Here is a 14888-nt window from a genome sequence, read left to right on the forward strand (position 1 = left end):
CACTAGTGGGGGTGACTGTCAGCACTTAGTAACACTAGTGGGGGTGACTGTCAGCACTTAGTAACACTAGTGGGGGTGACTGTCAGCACTAACACTAGTGGGGGTGACTGTCAGCACTAACACTAGTGGGGGTGACTGTCAGTACTAACACTAGTGGGGGTGACTGTCAGTACTAACACTAGTGGGGGTGACTGTCAGTACTAACACTAGTGGGGGTGACTGTCAGCACTAACACTAGTGGGGGTGACTGTCAGCACTAACACTAGTGGGGGTGACTGTCAGCACTTAGTAACACTAGTGGGGGTGACTGTCAGCACTAACACTAGTGGGGGTGACTGTCAGCACTTAGTAACACTAGTGGGGGTGACTGTCAGCACTTAGTAACACTAGTGGGGGTGACTGTCAGCACTAACACTAGTGGGGGTGACTGTTAGCACTAACACTAGTGGGGGTGACTGTCAGCACTAACACTAGTGGGGGTGACTGTCAGCAGTAACACTAGTGGGGGTGACTGTCAGCGCTAACACTAGTGGGGGTGACTGTCAGCACTTAGTAACACTAGTGGGGGTGACTGTCAGCACTAACACTAGTGGGGGTGACTGTCAGCACTAACACTAGTGGGGGTGACTGTCAGCACTTAGTAACACTAGTGGGGGTGACTGTCAGCACTAACACCAGTGGGGTGACTGTCAGCAGTTTGTAACACTAGTGGGGTTGACTGTCAGCACTAACACTAGTGGGGGGACTGTCAGCACTAACACTAGTGGGGGTGACTGTCAGCACTTCGTAACACTAGTGGGGGTGACTGTCAGCACTAACACTAGTGGGGGTGACTGTCAACACTTAGTAACACTAGTGGGGGTGACTGTCAGCACTAACACTAGTGGGGGTGACTGTCAGCACTTAGTAACACTAGTGGGGGTGACTGTCAGCACTAACACTAGTGGGGGTGACTGTCAGCACTTAGTAACACTTGTAGAAAATTGCATTTATCTGAATGTATCATTAAGTACATAACAATAAATGAACATAGATAATTATTATTTATCAGTTAGACAAGTAGGAGTTTGGGACACCTAGGTCGCAAAAAATGTCCCCCTTCGATACCTACCACTGTCATATCCACAAGTTGCTCTGGACCTATTAATTAAATGAAATATACATCACCAGGAATGCTGGTAAATATATAAATTTTGTGAACTGTATATTAAAAATAATAAATGATTATATATACACATATACATAACAGAAGGAGAATATCTTAATATCACTCACCAATTTGACTGGAGATTAATGTGTATCATACTCAGAAAACCTCACTGTCTATCTATGAAAATAACACTGGCCAGGTTACTACATAAGACTTATCTGAGGTTCCTGGAGCTGTCTTGTCCAGTCGCCTGATATCTCAAGTTATGCAGGAATGCACATCCAACAATTTCATCTCCTATTTGAGAGGTGTCAGCCCAATTTTAACCTCTAGAGCACGAAAAATTCTTCCCATTACAACAACGTTTCTAATCCAAATTCAAACAAAATGGCGACTGTCCTTCTGCGCAGATGCAGGCTTTCCCATTTTCTATGACATAAATTTTTATTAAATACAATATAGCCATCTATTTACACACAACTACTGTATTTCTGGAAAATATATACAGTATTTTCCACAACACTAGTGGGAGTGACTGTCAGCACTTAGTAACACTAGTGGGGGTGACTGTCAGCACTAACACTAGTGGGGGTGACTGTCGGCACTAACACTAGTGGGGGTGACTGTTAGCACTAACACTAGTGGGGGTGACTGTTAGCACTAACACTAGTGGGGGTGACTGTCAGCACTTAGTAACACTAGTGGGGGTGACTGTCAGCACTTAGTAACACTAGTGGGGGCGACTGTCAGCACTTAGTAACACTAGTGGGTGTGACTGTCAGCACTAACACTAGTGGGTGTGACTGTCAGCACTTAGTAACACTAGTGGGGTGACTGTCAGCGCTTAGTAACACTAGTGGGGGTGACTGTCAGCACTAACACTAGTGGAGGTGACTGTCAGCACTTAGTAACACAAATGGGGGTGACTGTCAGCACTTAGTAAGACTAGTGGGGGTGACTGTCAGAACTAACACTAGTGGGGTGACTGTCAGCACTTAGTAACACTAGTGGGGGTGACTGTCAGCACTAACACTAGTGGGGGTGACTGTCAGCACTAACACTGGTGGGGGTGACTGTGAGCACTAACACTAGTGGGGGTGACTGTCAGCACTTAGTAACACTAGTGGGGGTGACTGTCAGCACTAACACTAGTGGGGGTGACTGTCAGCATTTAGTAACACTAGTAGGTGTGACTGTCAGCACTTAGTAACACTAGTGGGGGTGACTGTCAGCACTTAGTAACACTAGTGGGGGTGACTGTCAGCACTTAGTAACACTAGTGGGGTGACTGTCAGCACTTAGTAACACTACTGGGGTGACTGTCAGCACTAACACTAGTGGGGGTGACTGTCAGCATTTAGTAACACTAGTGGGGGACTGTTAGCACTGAGTAACACTAGTGGGGTGACTGTCAGCACTTAGTAAGACTAGTGGGGGTGACTGTCAGCGCTTAGTAACACTAGTGGGGGTGACTGCACTTAGTAACACTATTGGGGGTGACTGTCAGCACTTAGTAACACTAGTGGGGTGACTTTCAGCACTTAGTAACACTAGTGGGGGTGACTGTCAGCAATTAGTAACACTATGGGATGACTGTTTGCACTTAGTAACACTAGTGGGGGTGACTGTCAGCACTTAGTAACACTAGTAGGTGTGACTGTCAGCACTTAGTAACACTAGTGGGGTGACTGTCAGCACTTAGTAACACTAGTGGGGTGACTGTCAGCACTTAGTAACACTAGTGCGGGTGACTGTCAGTACTTAGTAACACTAGTGGGGGTGACTGTCAGCACTTAGTAACATTATTGTGGTGACTGTCAACACTTAGTACCACTAGTGGGGTGACTTTCAACACTTAGTAACACTATTGTGGTGACTCTCAATACTTAGTAACTCTAATGGGGTGACTCAACACTTAGTAACACTAGTGAAGTAACTGTCAAAACTGAGCTAGTAACACACTTGTGGTGTGACTGTCAACAGTAGCACACTAGTGGTGTGACTGTCAACAGTAGCACACTAGCGGTGTGATTGTCAACAGTAGCACACTAGTGGTGTGACTTTCAACAGTAGCACACTAGTGGTGTGACTGTCAACAGTAGCACACTAGTGGTGTGACTGTCAACAGTAACACACTAGTGGTGTGACTGTCAACAGTAGCACGCTAGTGGTGTGACTGTCAACAGTAGCACACTAGCGGTGTGACTGTCAACAGTAGCACACTAGCGGTGTGACTGTCAACAGTAGCACACTAGCGGTGTGACTGTCAACAGTAGAAAACTAGTGGTGTGACTGTCAACAGTAGAAAACTAGTGGTGTGACTGTCAACAGTAGCACACTAGTGGTGTGACTGTCAACAGTAGCACACTAGTGGTGTGACTGTCAACAGTAGCACACTAGTGGTGTGACTGTCAACAGTAGCACACTAGTGGTGTGACTGTCAACAGTAGCACACTAGTGGTGTGACTGTCAACAGTAGCACACTAGTGGTGTGACTGTCAACAGTAGCACACTAGTGGTGTGACTGTCAACAGTAGCACACTAGTGGTGTGACTGTCAACAGTAGCACACTAGTGGTGTTACTGTCAACAGTAGCACACTAGTGGTGTGACTGTCAACAGTAGCACACTAGTGGTGTGACTGTCAAGAATAACACGCTAGTGTGGTGATTGCCAACACTGAATAACACATCAATAATTGGATTTTACCCTGGGTTTACCCATAATCCTTGTCCTCAAGTGCGTCCATATATATGAGGCTGACGCTTTAATTGTAACAGATTCTCTATCATCCGCAAATGCTCTTAACTCCTTAAGTATAAATAATAGAGCCTAAAACACTTTTTTCCTTATGCCACATCTAAGGCGAAAACAACATCCAGTATTGGACCCTTGCTTAGACTACATTAGACTTACATAGATGACTCAATGTTCAGCGAGCAGTTAATCAGACTTTAATCAGACTAAGGGTCGACAATCTAAATTATTTTTTAATGACAGAGACTCAAAATTTGGTCATTTCAAGCATCTCTGATATTATCCTAACACTACAAGACTTTAAAAAGGCAATAAATGACATACTGATGCACTCTGCCCCAGGCCCCGACTCGTATAACTCTGTGTTCATCAAGAACTGCAAGAAGCCACTGTCATGTGCCTTTAGCATTCTATGGAGAGGGAGCATGGACACAGGGGTCATCCCACGGTCACTAAAAAAACTGACGTAGCCCCACTCCACAAAGGGGGCCGAAAAGCAATAGCGAAAAATTACGGACCAATGGCACTAACGTCCCATATCACAAAAATCTTTGAAAGGGTTCTAAGAAGCAAGACCCCCCACCCACCTAGATACCCATCAGTTACACAACCCAGGGCAACATGGGTATTTGGGACAGGCTCCTGCCTGTCCCAAATACACTGGACCACTACGACAAGGTCCTGGATGCTCTAGAGCAGTGGTTCCCAAACTGGGGGTAAATTACCCCCTGGGGTTAATTTAACCATTTTTGGGGGGTAATGGAGGGGTGACAGAAAAAAAGTTATGAATTCTGAAAATCAAGAAAACAATGCAGTACCCGGTATGAGGATTATTGTTAACTTTGTCTTAGTATATAAAGTTGTAAAGTAAACCTATTATAAGTAAGTAATAAAGTTAAACCAAATAACAATAAACATCAAAAACTAATATATAGTATTAGAAAAGAAGAAATATATAGCTAAGTATGTGGAAACCCAAAAGTATTTTGACAAGTATGCTTCAGGACAAAAGTCACTCAGTAGCCCAGATCGACCTGTCCAGTACGCGTCACTCACTTCCTGAGGCTGCCTCTATTTCACACTGTCAGTTTATCTGTGAGCATCAGCCGAGGTAGACATAAGCTGGTATGTATGTGTACTGCCCTGTGTAGTATATAGTTAGTATTTACCCACTGTTACTGTGAATTTGTAGCTATTATTAATTTTATATATAATGTATGTGTGGTTCTTACGTTTTCAATGGTTTTGCTAGGATTAGCAGAGTATGCGAGGCTGTATACGTTCACGTTTAGCCATATATATCAATAATAACAACATTTTGTGAAAGGGGTAACATGCTTTATGTGGCATGTTAAATTGGGTAACAAGCTGAAAAAGTTTGAGAACCACTGCTCTAGAGGATAAACAAAATGTGAAGCTTTCGACAAGTGTGACTGGTGTAAGAGCACACAAAATGCGTGATAAAGGAATAACAGGAAAAGTTGGTAGATGGATCTATAATTTCCTAACAATTAGAACACAAAGAGTAGTAGTAGTAAACAGAATAAAGTCTGAGGCGGCTATTGTGAAAAGTTTTGTTCCACTAGGCACAGTACTCGCTCCCATCCTGTTCCTCATCCTCATAGCTGACATAGAGATGTAAGCCACAGCACTGTGTCTTCCTTTGTGGTGACACCCAAATTTCCATGACAGTATCACCCATCAAAGACACTGCAAGTCTCCAAGCGGGAATCAGTAAAATTTTTAACTGGGCCGCAGAAAACAATATGAAGTTCAATGAAGAGAAATTTCAGCTACCCCGATATGGAAAACTTAATTAAAATTGTATCATTATAAAACAAATTCCAACCACACGACAGAGCAGAAAACTAATGTGAAGGACCTGGGAGCGATAATCTCAGAGGATCTCACTTTCAAAGACCACAACAATATATCTACCACATTTGCTAGAAAAAAAATTATAGGATGGATAATAAGAACCTTCAAAACTAGGGATGCAAGCCCATGATGATTCTCTTCAAATCGCTTGTCCTCTCTAGGCTGGAATATTACTGTACACTGCCCCCTTCAAGGCAGGCAAAATTGCTGACCTGGAGAATGTGCAGAGAACTTTCACGGCACACATAAGTACGATAAAACGTATAAATTACTGGGAATGATTAAAGTCCCTTGGTTTGTATTCCCAGGGAAGCAGGTGAAAAAGATACAGGATAGTATACAGCTGGAAAATCCTAGAGGGATTAGTACCAAATTTGAACACGAAAATCACTCCCGACAAAAGCAAAAGACTCGGCAGGAGATGCAACACCCCCCACTGAAAAACAGGAGAGCCACGAGTACACTACAAGACAACAGAATAAGTGTTGGAGGCCCAAGAATGTTCAACTACCTCCTAGCAAGCATGAGAGGGGATTACCAATAGACCCCTGGTTGTCTTCAAGAAGGCGCTGGACAGGCGCCTAAAGTCAGTACCTGATCCATCACGGCCAACAGTAACAGCTTGGTTGATCAGACCCTGATCCACCACGAGGCTTGGTCACAGACCGGGCCGCGGGGGGCGTTGATCCCCGAAACACTCTCCAGGTATCTCCAGGTGGCATACTTGTGTCAGAGGCCAGACAGGTAAGGTAGCACTGTGGACAGTGGTTTCGGAGCACACCATTTCACATTGATCTTCAGATACATGATAGAACCGTTGAATTGGCAAAGTCATATGCCGTCAAAGAGGGAGTAGATTACAATCTTGGCTTGTCAGTTAGCAGTTTCAGAACAATTATACAAAAAGAACTTCAACTGAACTTTATTGACTTAAGATCGGCAGTGTTTGAGTACTGAAGGCTCACATTTGTGGAGCTGTATAGCCCTTGTGGTTTAGCGCTTCTTTTTTATTATAATAATAATAATCATATTTGTGGATCTTTGAGCTTACGCCTGATTCACAGTCGAGTGTAGTGAAGGTGCCCTTATGACCTTACCTGTTTGTGGTGTAAGTTTAATTCACAAGGATTTGGATAACATTTAGACATGACCACTAATTAGGCAAGATTAAAATGAATAGATGGTTTGCCATGATGTCTGTGTGTACAGCTAATCGTTGGTCTATCTTACAACCTTGTCCAGTGATTGCAATCCATAATCTTGTACAAGGTAAGTAGGGACCTAGCATAGGCCCAGAGTTAGTTAGTCATAGGTGTTAACCACACGCGCCAAGCAAGTCAAGAGGGAAACAACAGTCAAGGACCAGGTAATCAGGCTGAGGAAGGAAGGTGGGGAGCTCACAAGAAACGACCAAGAAGTATGTGAGGAGCTCAACATGAGATTTCAGGAAGTATTTACAGTGGAAGCTGAAGGGACATTGGGAAGACAAAACAGTGGGGTACATCAACAGGGGATATACCAACAAGTATTGGATGAATTACACACAACTGAGGAGGAGGTGAAGATCCTAAGTGACCTTGATACCTCAAAGGTGGTGGAATCGGACATCTCTCCGTGGGTCCTTAGAGAGGGAGCAGAGACACTACGTGTGCCACTAACCAAAATCTTCAACACTTCCCTTGAAACTGGGCAACTACCTGAAGTATAGAAGAAGGCAAATGTAATCCCCATCAGAAATGAAGCACTAAATTATAGACCAGTGTCACTGACGTGTATAGTATGCAAAGTCATGGAGAAGATTATCAGGAGGAGAGTGGTGGAGCACCTGGAGCAGAACAAGATTATAAACGACAGCCAGCACGGATTCATGGAAGGCAAATCCTGTGTCACAAACCTACTAGAGTTTTATGACAAGGTAAATGAAGTAAGAAATGAGAGGGAGGGGTAGGTTGATTGCATTTTCTTGGACTGCAAGAAGACCTTCGGCACAGTTCTTCACAAGAGATTAGTACAGAAGCTAGAGGAACAGGCACATATAACAGGAAGGACGCTGCAATGGATCAGAGAATACCTAACAGGGAGGCAACAGCGAGTCATGGTCCGTGATGAGGTATCACAATGGGCGCCGGTGACGAGCGGGGTCCCACAGGGGTCAGTCCTGGGACCAGTGCTATTCTTGGTATATGTGAACGACATGACGGAAGGGATAGACTCAGAAGTGTTTCTGTTTGCAGATAATGTTAAGTTAATGAGGAGAATTAAATCAGATGCGGACCGGACAAGTCAACAAAGAGACCTGGACAGGCTGGATGCGTGGTCCAGCAAGTGGCTCCTAGAATTTAACACCGCCAAATCCAAAGCCATGAAGATCGGAGAGGGGCAAAGAAGACCGCAGACAGAGTATAGGCTAGGATGCCAAAGACTGCAAACCTCTCTCGAGGAGACACTCAAGGAGAAAGATCTAGGAGTATAATACCGAGTACATTTCCAGAAGCACACATTAACCAGATAACTGCTGCGGCATATGGGCTCCTGGCAAACCTGAGAACAGCGTTCCGGTACCTCAGTAAGGAATTGTTCTAGACTTTATACATTGTGTACATCAGGCCCATACTGGAGTACGCAGCACCAGTTTGGAACCCACACCTGGTCAAACACGTCAAGAAATTAGAGAAAGTGCATAGGTTTGCAATAAGGCTGGTTTCAGAGAAATTAGAGAAAGTGCATAGGTTTGCAATAAGGCTGGTTTCAGAGCTAAGGGTAATGTCCTATGAAGAAAGGTTAAGGGAAATCGGTCTGATGACACTGGAGGACAGGAGGGTCAGGGGAGACATGATAACTACGTACAAAATACTGTGTGAAATAGACAAGGTGGACAGAGACAGGATGTTCCAGAGATGGGACACAGAAACAAGGGGTCACAATTGGAAGCTGAAGACCCAGATGAGTCAAAGGGATGTTAGGAAGTATTTCTTCAGCCACAGAGTTGTTAGGAAGTGGAATAGTCTGGCAAGCGATGTAGTGGAGGCAGGAACTATACATAGTTTTAAGACAAGGTATGATAAAGCTCATGGAGCAGGGAGAGGGAGGACCCAGTAGCGGTCAGTGAAGAGGCGGGGTCAGGAGCCGAGTCTCGATCCCTGCAACCACAATTAGGTGAGTACGTTCACTCCACCAGAGACTTAAAGTGCTGGATGTTTTCTACCTGGATAATGGACAAGGCGCCAGGTGTCATCAGAGACATCAGATTGGCAAGTGACCACTAGCCGCCAGTATGCTTTCAGTTATACAGCCCTGTCGAAGGGAAGAACTCAAGTAATATCTAGACCTGGGATGGCTGGGGTCTATGAGAACCTGACTAACCAGTGATTGCTTTGCGCCAAAGTAGAACCCCAGATGATCAACAGCAACGTTTGTTTGGGAGAGGAATGAAAAATATTCACATATTTCACTCTGTATTTTATTAAACATAACAAGGAATGGTAAACAATATATATTCATACCTATCAACAATTAACATGTAGACGAAATACATTCAACAGATCTTACTGAATTCTGACTTATTGTAGATGTGGTGTTGTTATATCTTTTCAGTCTTGGTATTTCTGCAGACCAGATGACGGACACTGCTGCACTGCAAGATAATCAAAATGTTCTTCAAGAGGCCAAATTACTGCAAAGAAATCGGTTTTTGTCGTTGTTGTTGTCGTCAATATTATCAGAATCATCACCATCGCCATCATTATTATCGTCGTTATCATTGTTAACCCCGCCTTCATCATCACAATCGTTCGCATTTTAAGGGTCTTCAGCGTCCTAGTCCCCATTACCGTCACCTCCACGATCAGTATAATCGTCATCATAGTAAACGACTCCCTCATCATCATATAGTGACTGTCATCATCAGCCCAGATTCAGATTTTGCTACCGAAGTGGCTAGTTTATTGTACACCCCATATCCACCCTGTGGACAGTAGCGGAAGAGCGTATGGATACACAAAAGGCCGAGGAACTAGGCTCCAAAAGGCTTAACAGGTGTACATATGGGTTTATATCTACAGTTCACTTATCTGTTACAAGCAAATTTAGGAAATTTGCTTAGTATATCTGGTATCTTATTTTCATTAATAAGATATCTTGACATGTCACATAGGTTATTATACTGTCTGTCTCTGTATTCCTCAATAAGTGGACAATTAAGCACATAGTGTTCAAGAGTGACCATATGCCTGATCACATAATTTACATTTAGTTTGATCATCATCTGTGTGTCTTCCAAACTGCCAGAAGTACTTGTAACCAAGTCTAAACCTGACCACTACAACATCAGTCAGTCTGTTCACATTGCAAGTTGCTCTAATGCTAGACACAGATATACCAAAAGTTATATTCTACATTCTCCTTCTGGGTACTCTTCTTGGCTAACATATCAACTTTATCATGAAGGAGTAATCCAATGTGTGATGGGATAGATAGCAATTGTACATTGATCCCTTTGTCCCTGATTTTTGAGTATCTATACCTGGCTTCTCCAATGAGCATGTTGTTGGAGTCATTATATGACTCCAACAACATGCTCATTGGAGAAGTCAAGAGTCTTCAATGATTACATAGAATCAGTAATGATAATAGTGTCAAGCTCAGTGTCATAGGTTAGCTTTAGCGCCATTAGGATTGCAACCAATTCAGTTTGCAGTGTAGACGCCCAGTTGTTAATTCTTATGCCTAGTTCAACAAGTTTATTATCGTTCTAAACTAGGGAGGTGGCAACAAGAGCAGATGCAGCCCTGCCAGAAGACTCCTGTTTAGATCCATCAGTGTATATAACTTGTGATGGTGCTAATGTGAGAATCGTGAGAATGATATACATAGCCTATGTTTGGTCCTTAATTGATTATGCTGCTCCCATGCTGATAGTAGCTAGAGAAAGTTCTCTCCGACCCTTGGAGTTAATGCAAAATGAAGCTCTAAGAATTTTTCTTGGGTGCCCCAAATCATCAGCCCAGCATGACGTTAACAAACTTTCTCCTGCCTCAAGTTAAACACTACTCCTGGTAGTTGTGTTTCCAGCTGAGCTCACATTGGTCTTCAGATCCATGATAGAACTGATGAATTGCCTAAGTTATATACGTTCAAACAGAGAGTAGATTACAATCTTGGCTTGTCAGTCAGCAGTTTGAGAACAGTAATACGATAAGAACTTACTGAACTTCATTGACTTAAGACTGAGGGAGACTGATACCAGTCAGTCCATCTATCATCATTCTATCATGCAGGAGGAGCCACATGTCTATGGTGCATCCAACAAGATAAGCAGACTCTTGGATGTCACTACTGTCCGGCTCCGGCTGGGTTACAAGTATCTTTGGCAGGTTAAATCACCACCACCAGATGTAGACCAAACGAAATGTAAACTTTGCCAGATGGACTATTGTCACACCCTGCGTCATTATATACTAGAGTGCGATAAAATTAATGAACTCTAAGACAACTCATTCAGAAATGTTGAAGATATATCAAAGCATTTTATCCACAGTGATATATTTAAAAACATTTCGGAAAAATATCCTGACTTTCCTCATTGTAAATAAGGCAAATATTTGCGCTAATAACTCATTACAATTGTGATCGGGTATAGACGTGTGGATGGTTCATTACCTTAGTAACTTGTTCAGCTATCAAAACTTTGGGCTCCAGTCCCTGTGCCCATTATGTAACTCTGTAATCCTTTGACTACCACCCACAGGACGGGTATAGGGGCGTATAATAAAAATATTAAACTAACAGCTGAGTGAGACAGAATAAAGGCCCACTCAGCAGGTGGACACCACACCTAGAGAACTAAACTACTGCAGGAAAATAATATTTAATGTAAATACATGAACGCTTTCTACTACCAAGTTTTATCCGAGGTAGCTAAGTGTTCCATTGTTTACAAGAGTTTTGTATTTATTTAGTCTTATAAATCGGGAGTTTAGCGTTTTAACCAATATAATCATGGTAGTTTTAAAGTTAAGAAAATATTGTACAGTCGGTATTCTTGTCAGATAACAGCTTATGGCACGTAGCTATTTACACAAAAACAACTAAACTAAATTAATTAACAAATTAAAAAAATCAGTAATTAACATGTAATCTGAATATAAAACTATTTAAAGCGAAGGTTCCATGCTCCCTTTTCAATATTTTTATATATCCTTGAATTCAAACAAAAGATCAGTAAATAGGAAGATGCGTACAAAGCAGAGTCTCCTGGGAGTTCTTCAGTCACTGAAGTCTTGGAAGAGCTGAACAACGTGTCTATATACGAGGTCGGCAGCGTTCTCGGCATATAAGAAGTCGAGGTGATTATAGTCTGGTAGAGGAACTTGACGGTTGAGAACCAGCCTCGGCAGCTTCGACAGCGTCAGTTGCATCCCCTGCAACAACACGTCACGGTCATCTAGAATGGCTGGCAATTCTTACCTGTTTAACCTTCCAACATCTGCTTAAAAAAATGATGTAATACTAATATAACACATACCTGAAATAAGGTAATACCTATATATGAAATAAATTTAGAGAAAATACTAAATAAACTAAGACTTACTCCAACAATTACAGGGAAACCCATGACTATGGTAGGTCACCAACTTAACCATTATCTAGAAGATAAAGTCAAGATGTCAAGGACTTCTTCATCGAAGACTCACGCAACGAGTAATAAAATTCTAAATCTTATGCTATGATGTTAAATTTATCAAAAAAAAAAAAATTCCTGGTGAATTTGCAATGTCCGAAAATGTGGCCAAAAGCGAATTTTATCCATGTTCTTGGTGACTATTTTTTTGGATTTCTGCTAATCCTGCAAAATGCTTTATTCTGCCACAATAGGATTCATCGGTCCTTGTACCAGGGACCTCCAGGCATAATAAACTTTCAAAAACAACTATACTTCCAACAATTCCAGGATTACCAGTAAACTGATACAGTGGTTACTGGACGTGAACAAGGCGCTTTCTGAAGCGATAGTTAAAGGAACCATTAAGAAAAAAGAAGACTTCTCGCCCTGAAACAACTCGCGATCCACAAAAATAATGCAAAGATGAGTATATCCTCACCTCTGGTGCGACGACAGCGTCTCCTTCAGCCCAGAAGACACCCACTGGAACGGTGACGCTGTTTAGCGTGAAGTCTGGAGGAGAAGGCGTCCCATACTCCACTAAGTTCCTGGCATGGCCGTAGTCGTAGGCATGAAACCCGCCTGTAACACCATGGTCACTTGACAATTATACTGCTTTTGAGGGGGATTTTGGGAGATGCTTCGTGATAGCGTTTTTTTTTTTTAAATCGTATTGGTAGTGGACATGGTTAGTGTGATATAGTGTGTGGGAAGACCGGGGAATTATTGGTAAGATTAGCTATGATACTTTATATCAGCATCATACAATGTTTGTATAGAGGTGGATGATATTTAGGTGTACATGCAGAAAGCCCCATAATATGCAGAACATTTCAGGCAATCTTAAGATTACCTTGAGATTAATAAGGCAATGACAATTTAAATTGTTTTGTATAGTCTGTTAGGTTGTTGTAAGTAGAAAATTAGGAGTTATAGTGAATACAAGAGAATTGGATGTCGTATTAGTACATGTTATGTGACTTGTATTATGTTTAATTGTTTAAAGAATTAAGGGTTTGATGATGTTTATAGGTAATGAGGATTCTAGCATATAAACATAATGTGATAATTACAGATATTAAGGATAAGATCATATTGTTTTACATATGTTAGTATGGTATAAACCTTGGTAATAAATACCGACAAGTTGGTTTAGAAAGACACGTAAAGAAACACTATGACATATTTATTAGACAACGTTTCGGTCCTGGGACTTGATCACTTCAGAAATGATCAAGGTTCCAGTACTGAAACGTTTTCTAATAAATATGTCATAGTGTTTGCTTACGTGTCTTTCTAAACCAACTTATGTTAGTGACAATGAGAATATGGATATATAGTCTTCACATATGTAGCTGATGTTGAGATATGTTAGGGAGAGAAGGTGGCTGAGACAGTGGCTGGCTGAGACAGTAGCTGGCTGAGACAGTGGCTGGCTGAGACAGTGGCTGGCTGAGACAGTGGCTGGCTGAGACAGTGGCTGGCTGAGACAGTGGCTGGCTGAGACAGTGGCTGGCTGAGACAGTGGCTGGCTGAGACAGAGCTCTGGAGATTTTCGACAGAGAGTTCCAGACTTTTGGCCTTTTATGTACAATGAATTTTTACAGAGATATAGCCTGAGACGAGGTATGTCATATAGACTTTTGTGCCCAGTATTATGTTTATGAGTCCTGTTGCAACTATCAAGAAAGCACTTCAGGCCGAACTTAATACTAGAATACTGTTTTGTAAATGTAGCATTTTGTTGGGTTGCTTTTGATTTAGGTTAGTTGCTATTGTGGATCCCCAGGCACAAATAGCATAGGTGATGTAGGGGTATATCAGCGAATAATGTTAGTAGCACTGTTTATGGTACATAATAACGTAGCTTTGAGAGGATGCCAACTGTTTTGGACACTTTTTTTGTTATGTGTAGGATATGGGTGTTGAATTTTAAGTTGCTGTCAAGGTGCAGACCCATAAATTTTTCCCTATTTAGGTCTAGCAATAACAATATTGTTAACCATAATGTTTAGTCGGACATCACTTGCTCTACTCCTGAACATAATGTAGAAGGTTTTGTCAATGTTAAGTGTAAGTTTATTGGTAGTCATCCAAGTTGATATTTTTAGTAGCTCTTCATTAACAATGTTGTTGAATGATGCTGGATTTGGGTGGGTGATGACAAAAACTGTGTCGCCATCAAAGAGAAGAGGTCTAAGTTGCTGCAACACATCTGAAAGGTAGTTAACGTGTAAAAGAAAAAGTAGGAGGGCAAGGACACCTCCCTGTTCTTGTTAGAGACGTATTGCTATCTGTTAGTAAGGCAAGACTTTATATGTGCAAGTGCAAGGCCTCTGATACTATAATGATCAAGTTTGTGAAGTAGGAAGCTGTGGTCTACTGTATCAAAGGTTTCCTTAGGTCGATTGTTGTGTACAGAAAGGCTAGCATTTTCATAATT

The 14888-nt window shown here is 42.1% G+C and overlaps 1 protein-coding gene across 4 annotated transcripts in view; it reads right to left on the bottom strand.

The window, feature by feature from the left end:
• Positions 1–9232: 9232 nt before the first annotated feature.
• Positions 9233–14888, bottom strand: part of LOC128693483 (lipase 3-like) — a 63059-nt gene continuing 57403 nt past the window's right edge. For 2 of the 4 annotated variants that reach the window (XM_070104274.1, XM_070104273.1), the window contains exons 10-11: positions 12885–13027; positions 9233–12203 (exon numbers count right to left, since the gene is read on the bottom strand). In XM_070104274.1, the coding sequence (XP_069960375.1) occupies positions 12048–12203; positions 12885–13027 (299 nt within the window). In that variant the 3' untranslated portion in view covers positions 9233–12047. The remainder of the gene's footprint in view (positions 12204–12884; positions 13028–14888) is intronic. The other 2 variants (XM_070104275.1, XM_070104276.1) reach the window with 2 other exon arrangements.

The sequence above is a fragment of the Cherax quadricarinatus genome, chromosome 90 (assembly GCF_038502225.1).
Source record: "Cherax quadricarinatus isolate ZL_2023a chromosome 90, ASM3850222v1, whole genome shotgun sequence".
NCBI lineage: Eukaryota > Metazoa > Arthropoda > Malacostraca > Decapoda > Parastacidae > Cherax > Cherax quadricarinatus.